Source organism: Numida meleagris, chromosome 1, assembly GCF_002078875.1.
Source record: "Numida meleagris isolate 19003 breed g44 Domestic line chromosome 1, NumMel1.0, whole genome shotgun sequence".
Taxonomy (NCBI): domain Eukaryota; kingdom Metazoa; phylum Chordata; class Aves; order Galliformes; family Numididae; genus Numida; species Numida meleagris.
Window position 1 is genome coordinate 61,163,884 of NC_034409.1, and position 15,435 is coordinate 61,179,318.

General features: G+C 49.2%; 1 protein-coding gene across 1 annotated transcript in view; it reads left to right on the plus strand.

Moving 5' to 3' along the window:
- B4GALNT3 (beta-1,4-N-acetyl-galactosaminyltransferase 3) overlaps window positions 1–14,897 on the plus strand; it is a 59,732-nt gene extending 44,835 nt beyond the window's left edge. Inside the window, exons 10-20 of the mRNA XM_021389493.1 lie at window positions 1,346–1,489; window positions 2,455–2,564; window positions 3,458–3,558; window positions 5,377–5,453; window positions 5,875–6,886; window positions 7,818–8,116; window positions 8,475–8,628; window positions 9,322–9,394; window positions 9,863–10,016; window positions 10,697–10,823; window positions 11,639–14,897. Of these exons, the coding sequence (XP_021245168.1) occupies window positions 1,346–1,489; window positions 2,455–2,564; window positions 3,458–3,558; window positions 5,377–5,453; window positions 5,875–6,886; window positions 7,818–8,116; window positions 8,475–8,628; window positions 9,322–9,394; window positions 9,863–10,016; window positions 10,697–10,823; window positions 11,639–11,747 (2,360 nt within the window). The 3' untranslated portion in view covers window positions 11,748–14,897. The remainder of the gene's footprint in view (window positions 1–1,345; window positions 1,490–2,454; window positions 2,565–3,457; window positions 3,559–5,376; window positions 5,454–5,874; window positions 6,887–7,817; window positions 8,117–8,474; window positions 8,629–9,321; window positions 9,395–9,862; window positions 10,017–10,696; window positions 10,824–11,638) is intronic.

A 15,435-nucleotide genomic window follows, 5' to 3' on the forward strand; every position in this document is an offset into this window, starting at 1 on the left:
GGGAGTCATGGGGATGTGCTGGCCACTGGAGCATCTCCAGCAGATTTCTCTTGGGATGCTGGACACAGCTGAATACATCTAGTGGTATCAGGAATTGCTGCTTTCTTCAGTGCTTCCCTCAAGTCTCTTCAAGTTGCTGCCAGATTGCAGCAAACATGTCAGCCCAGTCCTTCTCCTGTTTTGCAAACCCTTTTTAGCACATCACGTGGTGCCTGTATCATTTAAGGAGCTCCTCAGTCCTGCCTTTGCTTATCTACTTTTGTCAGTATCACTTTCCACTGCCAACATTCCCCCTTCCTGTACCTGCTGCTATTACTTTCCAACATCTCTGGTATTTTTTCTGTGCTAACACTTTTGCCTATGGGAGACTCCATGATGTAACGTAGACACCTGTCTGCGGTGTCTTGGATTACAACCTGCTGTTGCATTTTCTGAAACTTGCCATTTCGCCCGGACAAGGTACTCAGTCAGGTCTGCATCCCCTTTCTTTCTCCTTCAGCTCTTTTCCGCTTATTACTTGCTTGTGTAAGGAACAGCTAGCAGCCTAGAAGATCCCTTCATGGCTGGCGCAGTGCTGCAGTCTTCCACCTCAGCCTATGGCTGTATCACACATTATCTCATCCTTCTGAGGTTTCCATGTTGTTCAGTACCCAAAAGTTGCTAACAGGAACCCCAGTGCCCTTGGGAGCATGATGTTTATTATTTATTTATGATATTTATTTATTAGATTCGATGATATTTACTCAGTTCCACTCACTTCAGAGTCAGATCCATGGAGACATGAAATCTGGCAGCAGCACTCAAGAAAAGGCATAACTGATACCCAATCTTGAGCTTGTGCTTCCCATTGCTCCTGGTTTACCATGGGTTTCCATTACCCTGCTGGAGCACCAGCCTCCTAGGCCACTGAAGGCCTCAGCCCATGGTCTTGCTCATTTTCCAGCTCAGGAGAAACCTCCATTTCTCAGCTTTCTCCTTCCATTCAACTTTATCTGCCCACTTATAAAAGAAATTTAATGCTGATAATTCAAACTTGTCCAGTAATTTCTGCCAGGATGAGACGTCTGCAGCATACCACTGCTTGTGTGTTCTCTCATGAGGTCATTTCCTGCCATCACTCATCACTGTGTTTGTTTGTTTTCAGTGATAGCTATGTTCAGTATCTCCAGCTTTCCCAGTCAGAGCCTTTCCTTCCCTCGTGAGTGATGAAGCTCCTGATCAGCACCATGTAGGCACTGCTGTGGTGCAATACCATTTGGAAGGGCTGATGCTGGGGAAAGGCGCTGCCTGGGACAAGGGATGAATGAGCCCTTCCTCCCCCTTCCATTCTCTCTCTGGCTTCTAGATGAGACACTGTTAAAGATGGATGAGGTTGGGCACATCCCGCAGACTTTGGCCAGCCACAAGAGCCGGCCTGCTGATGGCACCAGCGGCAAGGCACACCCTGCTGACATGTTGAAGCCTGACCCCCGGGACACTCTTTACAAAGGTAAGACTTGCAAAGGAGTTGAGGAGGTTGCTGCAGCCTGTCCCAGCACATGCAGATGAACAGCTGAGCAAGTTTGTCCTCCTACACTGTGATTATCAAAGGCCACCCTCCTTATTCCACACTGCAGAAGGAGGGGGCAGCATGCAGCATCTGTCACTGTAGGATAGGAGACAAAGCAGAGTGTAAACCCATCTCCTCTTTCTTGGGGTCAAACTCATGCGGTGTCTCCAGGCATATTTTAGTGCAAGTGCTGTAGAGCAATGTGAATGGATGAACTGTAGAAGATGGTTCACTTTGTGTATCAGAAATAGTGAGCTGGATCACCTCTCTGTACTTGCACTGTTGAGGCCACAACTCAAGTACTGTGTTCAGTTTTGGGCCCTTCACTATAAGAAGGACATCAAGGCCCTGGAGAATATCCAGAGAAGGACAACAGAGCTGTGAGGGGTCTGGAGCACAGATTTTATGGTGATTGATGGAGGGAACCGGGATTGTTCAGTCTGGAGAAGAGGAGGCTCAGGGGAGACCGTATCGCTCTCTACAGCGACCTGGAAGGATGTTATGGCGAGGTGAGGGTCGGCCCCTTCTCCCGGGTAACAGTGATAGGACAAGAGGGAATGGTATCAAGTTGTGCCAGGGGAGGTTCAGGTGGGATAATAGAAAAAAATAATTCTCAGAAAGAGTGATGATGCATTGGAACAGGCCGCCCAGGGAGGTGGGGGAGTCACCATCCCTGGAGGTGTTCAAGAACCGTGTGGATGTGGCACTAAAGGATGTGGTTAGTGAGCATGATGGTGATGGGTTGGAGTTGGACTAGATGGTCTTGGTGGTCTTTTTCCAACCTCAATGATTTTATCTCATAACCTCTCATACAGTTACGTACAAGCCAGGCACAGATGTAGCCAGGCTAGTGCATCAGTTGCATCAGAGTTCCTCCAGCAATACTTGCCTACATTTCTTCTCAGTGCCTCTGCTCAGCAAGTCACGCCTGCGCCGAGCCCTGCCAGACTGCCCGTACAAGCCTAGCTACCTGGTGAATGGGTTCCCTCTGCAGCGCTACCAGGGCCTCCAGTTTGTAAGTTTTATTCCTTGAGCCAGCACCTGCCCAGGGGAATGCAAGGAGGAAGGAGGGAGACCTGATTGTCCATAGGCCTCACCACCTGTATGAAGCTCCTGGGCAGATGTGACCATCTGTTCTTCAGGTCTTCAGCATCCCAATACATGCCAGAATTTAACAGCGGGAGAAGGGAGATATGCGCTACACACTGCTTGCTATTCTCACTGGCAGACAAGTGTGTGTGTCTTACAGTGCTCCTCAGACCTCAAGCAAAAGCTCTGAGCTTGCCTTCACATGGAGCCTTGTCATGGCTGAGGATTTTATTCCTTGGGGGGAGTAGTGTGCATGGACCAAGGCCCAAGAGAGTTTTCAAACTGGCCTTGAGGTGGGACCCACATTTGTGGACATGCAGCATAGCAAGGTTCAATCCCTTTCATAGCAGAGCAAACTGGCTGAGGCCTGGCAGAGCCAGTGGAACTGGGGACATATCACCAGCCTGGTTTGCCATCCGTTGATGCCATTTCAAGCCTACACTTCCCGTGGGACTCATATCCTGGGCAACCATGGCTTCCTCAGCCTTGCCTGTGGCTGACCTCACACACTTTCTGGGCTCTCGTGTTCTCCTGCACCTCCCCAGTGGGACTATCCCATCTAGTTCTTGCTTTGTCACAGGACTTCAACACACTGTTGCAGAGATGGACAGACAGATGCCCATCACTCTTCCTTCTGTTTTCCACTTCCATAGTCTATTCTTACAGCCTGCTACTTGGTGCCTTTGAGAGGCACATAGTGAGCAGTGCTTGCTCATTCTCCAAAGGGCTGCTCACCTTGCAAACGGATCTGGGTCACCTTATGAATGATGTCTGGCATTGATGAGGGTTTTTCCTTTATTTTTCTTCCCTTCTTCCTAGATTCATTTATCCTTCGTTTACCCGAATGATTACAGCCGCCTGAGCCATATGGAGAAAGAAAACAAATGCTTCTATCAGGAAAACCCATATTACTTGGAAAGGTAGGATGCTGCAAGTGCAGGTTTACTAGTGGTGAGAGAGAGAGGGGACAGTTTTAAGTCTGGAATTAGAGTGGAATTTCTTATTCATTTATTTGGGATTCTCTTAATTTAAAGGTCCCTTAAGTCCCATAAAACATTAAAGCATTTATAGTTGCTTTCAATAGCCAGTGCTTCCTTTAAGTGAAATTGTATTTAGGTCTCAAAGGAAAACTGCTGCTGCTTTTCTTGCTCTATTAACCAGGAAGCTGGGTCAGAGTATATTTGTTCCAGTACATCAGGGAATGTATTTGCCAGCAAACTTTCCATGCCAGCAGCTGGAGCCTCCTGATGGCTGTCACTGTGGAAGCCAAACCATACTCACAACCAGACGTCTCTGGGGTGGATGACAGCATCCTTCACTGGGGTCTGGCTCCAGTGATGGCTCTGTGAGGCAACCACCACAAGCATGCTCCCTGCTCCCCAGGGAAACAGACACCCTGTGTGTGGACTCCGCTCCTTTTGGGAGGACTTGTTTGCAGGATAAGGAGTGTCACTTTTCCCGTGAGATAGCTGATGGTGGCCTCCTTGTGCTCATCTTCCTATTTTGAGGACTGGAAAGATAGATTGTATTGTAGGTTTGGGAGGGATCTACTGGGCCTAGGGTTCATTGTAAAGGAAGGAGAAGGTGGCTATTGTGGGCTGGCACATGCACCTCAAGTTTTTTGCTTGACAAATAGTTTGTATTGCAACAGCATTTGGGAAGTAGGAGCCTATTTTGCTTGGCATCAAGCTCACATGGAAGGAAACGATCCAAGGAAGGAAACCCCTCCCAGAAGCTTGAAGCACAAGCATACGATGGGACAACACACAAACCACAGTGGTGGTATGGGAGAAGAGAGAGGGAGATCACTGCCTGAGCCACTTCAGCAGCACAGTGACTTCAGTTTGTGAGTGCTACATTGGAAGTGAGCTTTAAGGAGAAGTTTAAGGGAGGCTAAAGGAGAGTTTCAGTGTCCTTATGTTGGAATTTCATCCTATGCATATGAGGTAGCACTCAAGAAAATGTCTGAGAAACTGGGATGATAACTCAGGAAAGCTGATGTTTTTCACAATACAGAGTAAGATTTGATTGCCCCAGGATCTGAAAGTTCGTGATGATAGCCTATTGTCAACGGTTTACGGGCGTTAGGCCCGATTCCGTGACAAAGGGGACGGGGGACCCAAGGGCCCACGCCCCGGGAAAAGGGGAAAGGGGAAAAGGGTAGGGAGATGGCCCTGAGAGCAAAGAACAGCGGCAACAATCTGAGGAGAAACAAACTAATTTACTAAATAAAATATCGGAATGCAAAACAACACACTATAATACAATATAATTACAATTTAAGCTGATAAATCCAACACAGAGAGAGAGAATGTCCCAAAATCAAGGTAGGCCTTACTCTACTACCGACGATAAGGCGGCTGGAGAGCGAGGTGCTGCCAAGACGAGAGACGGCGGAAAAAGGGACGAGGTCTCGTGATCTGCAAGTTTTTATACTGCGAGCTTTTATCTTTTCCCTCCGGCTGGAAAATGGTAACAGAGGAGCAAAGTGCCGTGGGGACTGTAGTAGTCCTTCTCTTCTGAGAACCAGGTACATTCACTACATGATGTTATGATGTGGAATACCAATAACCGAAAATCATAAAACCATGACACCTATGACTTGCTGTGAAAGGAGAGTCTAGAGCTGATGGGTAGATATAATCAAAGTAATTGACCATCTCCTCTGTAGCAGTGGCTAGAATTTAGTTGGAGAGGGCCAAATAACTTTCATCAAGCTGGTGTCCTTCCCTCTGCAGATTTGGATTCTCCAAGTACATGAAAATGGACCGGAAAGAGAAGAGCTTGGACTCTGAAGAAAAGACTGAGCAACCAGGTAGGGGTCCCTAGTACCAGAGCCTGGAGGAGCCTTTTATCTGCCTGTTGATTTTCTATGCCAAGCAAGTCACAGCCCTTTCCTGCCAGAGCACTGCAACTAGGAGGAAATTTTTGCTGTCACATTCACTTTTCTTAAGGGCAGTCTGGGAGGCCAAGCAGTGTGCTCTAGCAGACACAGTGATGACCAGTTTTCAGGCCTGCTACTTAGCTGAGGTGCAATTCCAGCAAAAATGTGGGCAGAAGTGTCAGAGCCAAATGTGCACAGAGTAGCAGCCAATGCTTGCACTTGCCTTGCGAGGCTGTGGGCAGACCCATAGCTGAAGGCTAAGCCTGACATCTCCACAGCGAATAGGTGTTGGGTGCCAGGGTTGTGATGGGGAAGGAGGATGCCAGAGGTGTAACTGCAATTATTCCTGCAGGCTTTCAGGACGGGAACCTGGATGATCTGCAGTATGGGGAGCAGGATGTGGAGAGCACTGTCTCCCCAGCACACCCTGGCATGTGGCAGGCAGAGCCAGCAGGCACTTCTCCCAGCACGGCAGTGGGCAGCGATCGTGTCTATGAGGACTATTCCCTCCGGGAGCATCGGCGGCTCCTCTCAGTTGGTGACACAGGAGAGGTGACACAAAGGAGATGGACAAAAAGGTCTGGTGTCAAAACAGCCCTGCTGGCCCCTGCCAACCAAAGCCTCAGTCAAGCTGGCCCAGAAAGAAACCCAGTGACAAAGAGACCTCACTTAAAAGCTGGAGTCAAAGACAACTCCAGGAGCCCTCCACAGCATGCCAGGGCCGCCCAGGGCAGAGCACCTGCCAAAAAGGAGAACCCTCCTTCTAGGAGCAGGTCTCAAAGGGAGCAGCCTCTCAGCCGCTCCAGGGACTCAGGGGTCCAGATTCCCAAAGGGCTGAGACCTCGAGGAGACCTCAGCATTATGGAGGATAGCCTGCAGCCAGCAGGCACTGAGCAAGCTAGGAGAGCAGACCCAGTATCCAGCAAAGCCAGCAGGCACCTCGTGGGCACTGCTGGCCCCAGCAAGGAGCCACCGCGGCTGGAGCAGTGGCTGAACCAAGTGGAGGCCTACGTGGCTGAGCAGAAGAGGGCCACCGGTGGAGACGCGGGCAAGGGAGAGACACAGGTGGCATCTCTCGCAAAGGGCAAGTCTAGGCCTGAAAAGGTGGCAGCGGAAGAGGAAGAGGAAGAGGTGGACGGGGAGCCAGAGGAGGAGGATGAGGAGGGTTTTGATTATGTACCAGTGTTTGACCAGCTGGTGAACTGGGAGCAGACTTTCAGTGCAAGCAACCTGGATTTCCATGTGCTGCGCACTGACTGGATTGACCTGAAGTGCAACACATCGGGAAACCTGCTGCTGAAAGAGAGGGAGGCCCTGGAAGTCACACGTGTCTTCCTCAAGAAGCTCAACCAAAGGATTAAAGGGTAAGGCACAGTGTGAAAACCAAAGGAGCATGTCCTAGAGCTTGTATACCAGGCTGCTCAGGGAATACCAATTGTGTTTGCAGTTGGGATGAATCAAAGGATAAGCTAGATGTGGAAAATAAAACTTCAGGCAAGGATTATATGTAAAAATGCAGAAGATCTCTTTGAGCTGAGAAATAGGAATTGTTGGACACTAGATCAAGTCCAGGGGTGACTATCACTTTCCAACAGCCAGTGGCTGTAAATGTGAGAGACTGGAGGTTTCAGTTTTCTGGATATTGTATAGAATGGTGTTATTAGTTCCCAGTTCCTGGAAATAGCTCTCATGCTACATCTTAGATTGTGTTTGGTTTTTTTTTCAGGGTCACGTCACTCACAGTCACAGTGTAACTGATCAGTACACTCAGGGTTTTCTCAGCACTTTTAACTGATGAGCATCCATTTTATATTACAAGACAGGACATGACCTGGCATTTCATCCCATTTTGGCCATTCTAGACCTACAGCTCATCCCATTTTTTTCTGTATGATTGCTCAGTCTTACTCCTTGTTATCGTTGATAAGCTGTCATCAGCCACCTTCACCAGCCCAACCATTCTTCCTTTGCCAAGATCTTTGACAGAGGTGTTGAGTACACTCTCTATTACCAGCCCTACAGTCATTCAGACACATTTGTTTTTTTCAGTGTCACCTTTATTTCATTTCCCTTGCCAACTATTTTCTCTTGGCTGGGATCCCGGATCTAATCCCACATGCTTATGGATTTAGGAAACAGGTGTTAAACCATCCCATGGGGGGAAGCTGGGGACAAAAAGAGTTGTGCTAGCCCAGGAGGAAAGAGCCCAGCAGAGCGAAATGAGCCAAGCAGGGTGAATGAGGGAGAGGGGCTGGTGTACAGGGGACATACCCACCCTAGCTGAATCTCCTGCAGGCGGTTCCAGCTGCAGCGTATCGTGAATGTGGAGAAACGCCAGGACCGCATGCGAGGGAGCCGCTACCTGCTGGAGCTGGAGCTGCTGGAGCAGGGAGAGCGTCTCGTCCGCTTCTCCGAGTACATCTTTGCACGTGGCTGGCAGGGTGTGGGCGGAGATGAGCGAGAGGAGAGGAACATGAGGAACCTGGCTTGGGGTCGCCGGCGGCACCTGATGGCTGTGGCAAAAGAGCCAGAGCTGTGCTGGCCCCAGGGCTTTTCCTGGAACCACCGCGCTGTGGTTCATTTTGTGGTGCCAGGTAAGGGGATCTACCCTCCTGGGACTTGCAGGGACAGCATGGCTGGCTCTTCCCTTTGGGGCAGACCTGTTAGGGTCACTTCCAATTTCTTTTCTCTCCATGCTAAGTCTCCTCAGAAACATGACAGGGCCCAAGCCTCCCATGGCTTGTAAGCCCAGAGAAAAACACTGACACATTTTGAGAAAGAACCCACACCAGTTTGTGGGCCCTTTGGTCCAAGTTTTCAGCCTGAGCCTATTTGAGCATCCCTGCAGTGTTGGCTGGGTTTGAGGGGAGGCAAGGAGCCTTGCTTGCTGAAAGCCATGCCATCTTTGAAATCAGTTTTCCTTTGATTCTCTTCCTCATGCAATACAACCAGTGAAAAACCAGGCACGCTGGGTGCTGCAGTTCATCTCTGACATGGAAGAGCTGTTCCGAGTCACTAAGGATCCATACTTCAATGTCATCATCACAGACTACAGCAGTGATGACATGAACGTAGAGACTGCTCTGAAAAGGTCTAGCTTGCGCAGGTGAGAGTGCTGTCTGATCACAAAATACTACTCACAAGTATATTCCTGCAAATGCAGCACAAATCTCTTTGCATTGACCTCCCTCAGCTTCTTGCAGCTAGAAACCCAAAGATGATATTTGTGCACACCTTGCATGTGTATGTGCATATATTGTTGTTATAATGTGTGTGTATGTATACTGCATAGAATACTGTTACAAAACTGTAAGTCGATACCTATTGCAGTCATCTATCCAGATGCATCTCTTTTCTCTTGGCTTTCTTCAAGTTTGCAAGGGAGGAGAAAAAGCAAGTGTCACAATGATGGGGGAGAGGGAAGCCAGAGAAGACAAGGAAGCTGTGAGAAATGAGTGTGGAGTCCTCTGGGGACTTCTCTTGCTGGAACAACCAGCTGGCTTATTGTATTCTGACCTGTCCTTTCCAGTGCTAGAGGTTCCAGAAATAGAGCTGGCAGGACTTCTGCTATGAACTGCGCTATCCTTGCTGCATATGTGGGAGGACCATCAGGGCACACTGGCACTGAGGGTTGTGCTGAGCTTGCATGCTTGCACAGTGGCTTTCCTCCTCCTCTCAGGGGTTCAGAGGGGCAAGAGGTGGCTCCTCAGCATGGTATTCATGGTGTATCGCTGCTAGCAGTGTTTTCTGTCGCACTGACATGCATGCACTAAACTTCTCTTTCTTGTCTGGCCCTCAGCTATCGGTACTTGAAGCTGATGGGGAATTTTGAGCGTTCTGCTGGGCTGCAGGCAGGAATAGACCTCGTGACGGTAAGCCTGGGGGATGTGGGGTGGGTAGGAGGATGTATGGTACATGTCCAGCACTGCCTCTTGCCTGTTGTACTGAACATGCTGGCTTTTAGGAAAGGGAATAGCCCAACAGAACAGATGAAATGTGGGTGTGTTGCTTGTCCCTCTGGAGTAAGGACCCCATCCCTTTCTCCAAGGAGACCAGTCCCTGTGATCCGTGCCATTCTTGGCCTATCTGCTTGGACTATGAGACAGGAAGGAAATTAGGAGTAGCAGCTTTATGATTTTGGCTCATCCAAATCACAGTCGTAACATACCTAACATTTAAAAGGCAGGTGATAGCGGTTTTCCCAGCCCCAAAGACTTCAGTTTCCAATCTACCAATGAATGGCTCTTTAATTAACTCCCATCTCTCTGTCATCCTGTTCCTCAAGAAAGACTTACTTAAAGTCACCCTATTTTTTTCCCAACGGGCGTGGTCGGTTCCAGGATCCACACAGCATAATTTTCCTTTGCGACCTCCACATCCACTTCCCAGCTGGAATCATTGACTCGATCCGGAAGCACTGCGTGGAAGGCAAGATGGCCTTCGCACCCATGGTCATGAGGCTGCACTGCGGCACGTCCCCGCAGTCACCTGATGGTAAGAGGAAGCAGAGCTGCTTGGGCTCAGACCTTGGGGAATGGGGAAAGAAGGAATATGTCTGCAGCCTCTAGATTTGGTGCTCAGTTGCTATCAAGGTGTGGTGCTTCACATGCTACCAGGGCCACCAGGTAAGAGTGCAGGTAGTTGGCATTCAAGATGAAAAAGCTAGAAGAGCCCCTTATATGATATTTTCTCTGGTAATCTCTTTGAACTCCCAGTGGATCTGAGTACCTCAGGAATCTCCCCTTTTACTCGTTCCTATCCATTTCTTTACTTAGAGGGCACAGTCTGGCCTCTTGAGGACAGCTGCTAGCCCAAGAGTGAGAGAAGGCAAGTCAGGGGGAGGAAAGTGACACAGATCATCTGTGCGTAGGATTTCCATTAGACAAAGGTGGTCATCCTGAGGCCCCACAGAAGCAAATTACTCTTCAGCAGATATTTTTTCATCCCAGCGCAGGGACAACCACTTGAATCTAGGAAGGTTCACTTACATTAAGTATCATGCTGCCAGACAGGAGATGTGAGAGGCTTTGCTAGGACAGCCCATGCTGTCTGTACACCTTTCTGACTTCCCGAAGCTTTAAAATAGTCGGCTCTGCCTTGGTGCTGATTTGGATCTCTGGTGTCAGCACTGTCCTGGCACTGACATGCCTGTGCCTCTTTTGTGCTGTCCTCAGGATACTGGGAGGTGAATGGGTTTGGACTCCTTGGCATATATAAGTCTGACCTGGACAAGATCGGAGGGATGAATACAAAAGAGTTTCGGGACCGCTGGGGAGGAGAAGACTGGGAACTTCTGGACAGGTAAGTATTCATTGTTGTCATTCATGTGCTTAGGAGGGAGACCCATTAGGACCTGGAGGAACAGTGACTGGAAAGCATGGATCTAAGGAGATGAAGGTGGTGAAGGCCACCATAAGCTTGGTCAGTGAGGGAGAGTCTTTGAGGATGTCCAGAGCTCAAGACCAGTAGGTGAGTGCACCCAAAATACACCACTACAGCCACTGATAAAGGAAAAGAGGAACTGTTTCCTGGTGTCTTCCAGCCACACTGTTGGTTAGCCGTGGGCAGATTGGGTGTTGGTGATCACGGAGACTTCATCTTCTTGAATCAGTGGATGGTGGTCTCAGTTTTGGTCCCTCAAACTTTCCATACAACATATAGCAACCACTCAAAAGAGCATTTGCCAGAGAGACCTTTCAGGATCATGAGGTTGGGTGACAGTTTCAGAAAAGTATATCATGCTCTGCTGTATGAATTATAGGCCTCGGTGTTTGCAGCCCTGTTGTTTTGGGCCTTCTCCTTTCTTAGCTCACAGAGGAAAAGACTAGCATCCTGAGTAATCCCATCTTGACAGCTGTCTTTCCTCCTAGCCTGGCACATGCAGCCTGCCTGTACCTGTTCCCTACAAATCCTGCTGTCTAGGGCATAAGAACACTCAGCAAAGTGTCATCAGATGCCTGCTTATGGATAGGAGATACCCTGAGCTGTCTTGGGCTCTTGAGCTGGGTTGTGATCTGTTGACAATAGGACTGCTTAAAAGAGATCCCCCATAGCCAAGCTCCCTGGTATTGTTGTCATCAAGATTCTCCTAAATGCACCCTTCTGCTTTCTGCTAGGATCTTACAGGCCGGGCTGGAAGTGGAGCGTCTGTCCCTGAGAAACTTTTTTCACTGGTTTCACTCAAAGCGGGGCATGTGGAACCGGCGCCAGCTGAAAACATTGTAGCCTTCAACCCCAAAGATGCCTGGCAGCACCATCCACCATCTTGCCCTGGTGTGCACTTTATCAAGGCACGCAGCCAAGCACACAAACTCTGCCTCCATTGGGACAGCACAGCCGAAGAAGGGACTGTCGGGCTGGAGGAGTGGGATCTTCTCTTGTGAACCATTGCATCCAAAGTGTGGGATCCTTGTCCTGCTGGGAAGTCATATGAGGGAGCTGTCACCCAGTGAAGGACTTGTATTTCCTGCCGTGCAGTCTGGCAGATGGTACAGCGGGAGAGGTGCCATATTTCCTGTTGAGTCTTGCGTGGTGCAAATCAAACAAAAATCCCAGCTAAGCCCAGAATGATTTACAGGAATGCACCTTCTCTTTCAATACTTGAAGAAAAAGAGGAAAAACAAGCAAAAACCTCTTCTTCCCTTCCAATCCCTTCCCCATCTCTCTGGTATCCATCCTTTCGGACAGGGGACCAAAATATCTTCTCTGAACTGTATTGTGTCCATATGCCCGTGTGCTGACCTCAGAACAATCTCGATGAGGGAGTGCTGATAGGCACTTCACGCTGCTGGTGCTTAGGTGTTTCTCTGTGCTTTGCACTTCAGTCATTACGAGAAACGATGTTCATGGAGTGTGGATGGAGACTGAAGTGCACTTCCCAGATGAGAGCCACATGTGCCTGCAGTTGAGCAAAGGGGCAGGGCGTGATGTTTCAGCTCTACCTGAATTATTGATCCACTGCCTGAGGATAGTGGAGGGGTTATACAGAGACACTTGGAGGGCATCTCAGGAGGAATTCTGCAGCCTTATCTGACAGACGTACATGTTTGTCCTAACAATATCAGGGAAACCCTCACAGGGAAGAAGTGGCAATATTTTATTAGTTGATACATTGAGATTTTGTCAGAAAAAGAGGAGACAGATTTTTCTGCTCTCTAAATCCTGTACATTTATGCAGCATCTAAAGGTTAATTTAATTAATTAAGACCTCACAGTTAGGTCCTGTTGTAGTTTGACTTTCATGTAAAGAGCAGACCTGTTTGCGTTGGCTGAGGAACTAGCACAACTGTTGGTGCTTCACTTTTGAGGCAGCCCTGGGAGCCCAGTATGGAGGAGGTGGCTCAGGCCTTGGCACTTGCACTGAGTGTAAGGAACAGTGAGGGCAGAAGAGAACTGGGTGAGTAAAACAACAGGCGGACCCATGCCAGTGCTGATGAGAGAGCTGTGGAAAGAGCACCTGTCCACAGCCAGCGTGATGCTAGAGCAGATTCTCAGCTCCTGAAACTACCATTAATGGAAGGCAAGATTTTTACTTATAAAACCATTTTACGGGACTGCACTCTGCACTGGAGCTTCAGGGTCCCCATATGAAGGTGAAAAGGCTGCTGCTGGTCTCACGCTTCAGGGGGGAGTGTGACACTGGATGCTGCTCACGGCTCCCAGCTCCAAGGGGAGTTGTTGAGAAGTGAGCGATGGAGGTATGGGGCATGCAAGCAATGGTTGACGTGGTACTAGAGCTGCTTGCTTTTAGGCTGATGGAGTGGATGCCAGTTCAGAATAGATATTTGTTATTAATTCTATGGTGCTTGACAAGCCCATCAGGCTCCAGTGTTGTGGTAGAAAACGGAACGTGTGAGTTCTGGCACATGAAATGTAAATCATGTCAAATCATCTGGCTGCCTCAGTCTGGGTTTTGTCCCTCACAGAGTTAGCTGTATTTAAGGAAGTTCCAGTGTGCAGTGTGCAGCTATGGTGAGAAGTCTGTGAGAGTGTTATGTCCATCGCTCCATGCAGCCTTTGCCAGAATGCAGACAATGAATAGCCACCATAGGGTGAGTTCTCTTTCCGTCGAGCCTTTAGCCCAGAGCTGCTTACCTCACGAGGACTCCCTGGTGAGCATGAAGGAGTTACTGGGGCTCAGTCCAGTTTCTAAAGGCCAGTGTCCCCACTGTAAAAGTTGCCATCACAACTGCTCTTCTGTTCCTAGCACAATGAGGACTCTTATGAGTTTAAGCATTGTGGTGGTAAACATGATTAACACTAATTGGCACTAGTTGGCAGCCTCTGTGGAGGAGCTTGGAGAGAGCTCATGGGGACAGAGGCCATCATCTAGTCCACAAGCTCAGAGACTGCTGTGGGTTGTCGGAAGAGGATGGGCTGCGTGCTTGCTGGCTTGATAGCCAGCAGGAAATCTTGTGGGTCAGAGTCAGCTTTCAGCCTTAGGCTGCTGCCTCTCTTCCTAAATGACCTGTAGCTGTTTTGTCCCCCGGAAATGAAGGTATGACAAGCAGCATGTGGTCCCATAGCCATACAGTGAGAGGACATGGCTGTCCAGGGCAGTGGCCAGGCCACCATGGCACCCAACTGACTGTCCCCTGTTGGCCCACCAGTGCCACATGCCACAGCACAGAGGGCTCATCCCGGCCATCAGCCGCTCCCAAAGCACAAGAGCAGGAAACCTGATGTCACCGAAGCAGGGAAGCTGACTCCTCCATGGTCATTCTCATTTCTGTCACAGGGAAGTTTTAAGAAGTTTTGCCTGAGTTTGTGGTGAGGTTTGCCCCACATTCCTGGGCTTTGTGTACATCCTGGCCATGTCCTGTCTCAGGGGCAGGAGGGTTGCATGTCATGTGATTCAACCACATGGGCTCTGGTGGGTCCCTGGTTGTGGGTGGAGGGGAAACCATGGGCCACAGTGCAGAACAGAGCTTCCCTGTGGCAGGATGCGGCCAGCCCAGGGGCCCCGGCCCCCCATGTGCAGGCTGCACTGCAGGGTGCTGGCTCCATGGGCAGGACTTGTTCATTGCCAGTGAACTGTGGGCCTGGGGGGTTGTTTTATGGTTCAGCAAAGTGAAAAGAGAAGGACTAGCTTTTATTCTGAGAAATGCCTTATGTGAAAATAATAACGTGACTTGTTTTGTCATCATTTTTAATATTTGCCTGGTATGAACATCTCTCCTCACCACCTGTGATTGTCTGAAGTTGTTCATTTTTTTATGTACTGATGCCTTGTGTTATAAATCTGGATTGTACCTTTGACTTATCTGCCTTAAAGTAGCTCTGTGCCTTGCACAACCCTGGGCCACCTCTGTGTATGAACTAAGGGATATACTGGTTCTCCTGCACATTTTATAAATACATGGTCTTCCTACAAGCGCTCTGCTCTGTCTGTGTGTTACTTGCATCGCCACACAGCAAGGATCAGATACCCGATGTTGCTCCCTGCTCTCCGGTACCTGAGGGTGTAGGCAGTACTGCAGTGCCATGTTCCTCTGCCCAACAAGCAGGCAGGAGACTGGCCAGGAGCAAGGGATGGCAACAAAACAGATTTTCATCCATTTTGCTGAGACTTATCCTGTGGAATACGATAGAAATACTGGATAAATGCATGTTCCAGCAAAGCAGAATGTATGGGAACTGTTAGGTCACAACCCGAACCAGTGATTAAGCACCTGGTGAAAGAGTGTAGCCAGCCCTGGGAGCACAGGTGAAAGCAATTCACCTGTGCAACTAGAAGGGGTGGAATGGAACCAGGCTCCACTCCACCCTGACCTCATTTAAGGGCTGGCCAGGACAAGGGAAGGATTTTCACCTGGTGATGGCCGTTTTTGGTGAGCCCTGTTCCTTGCAAAGGAGTAAGTAATTCTTTCTTTATTACTGGCCTGCAACCTCTGTCTTTTGTGGGTGATCCTAA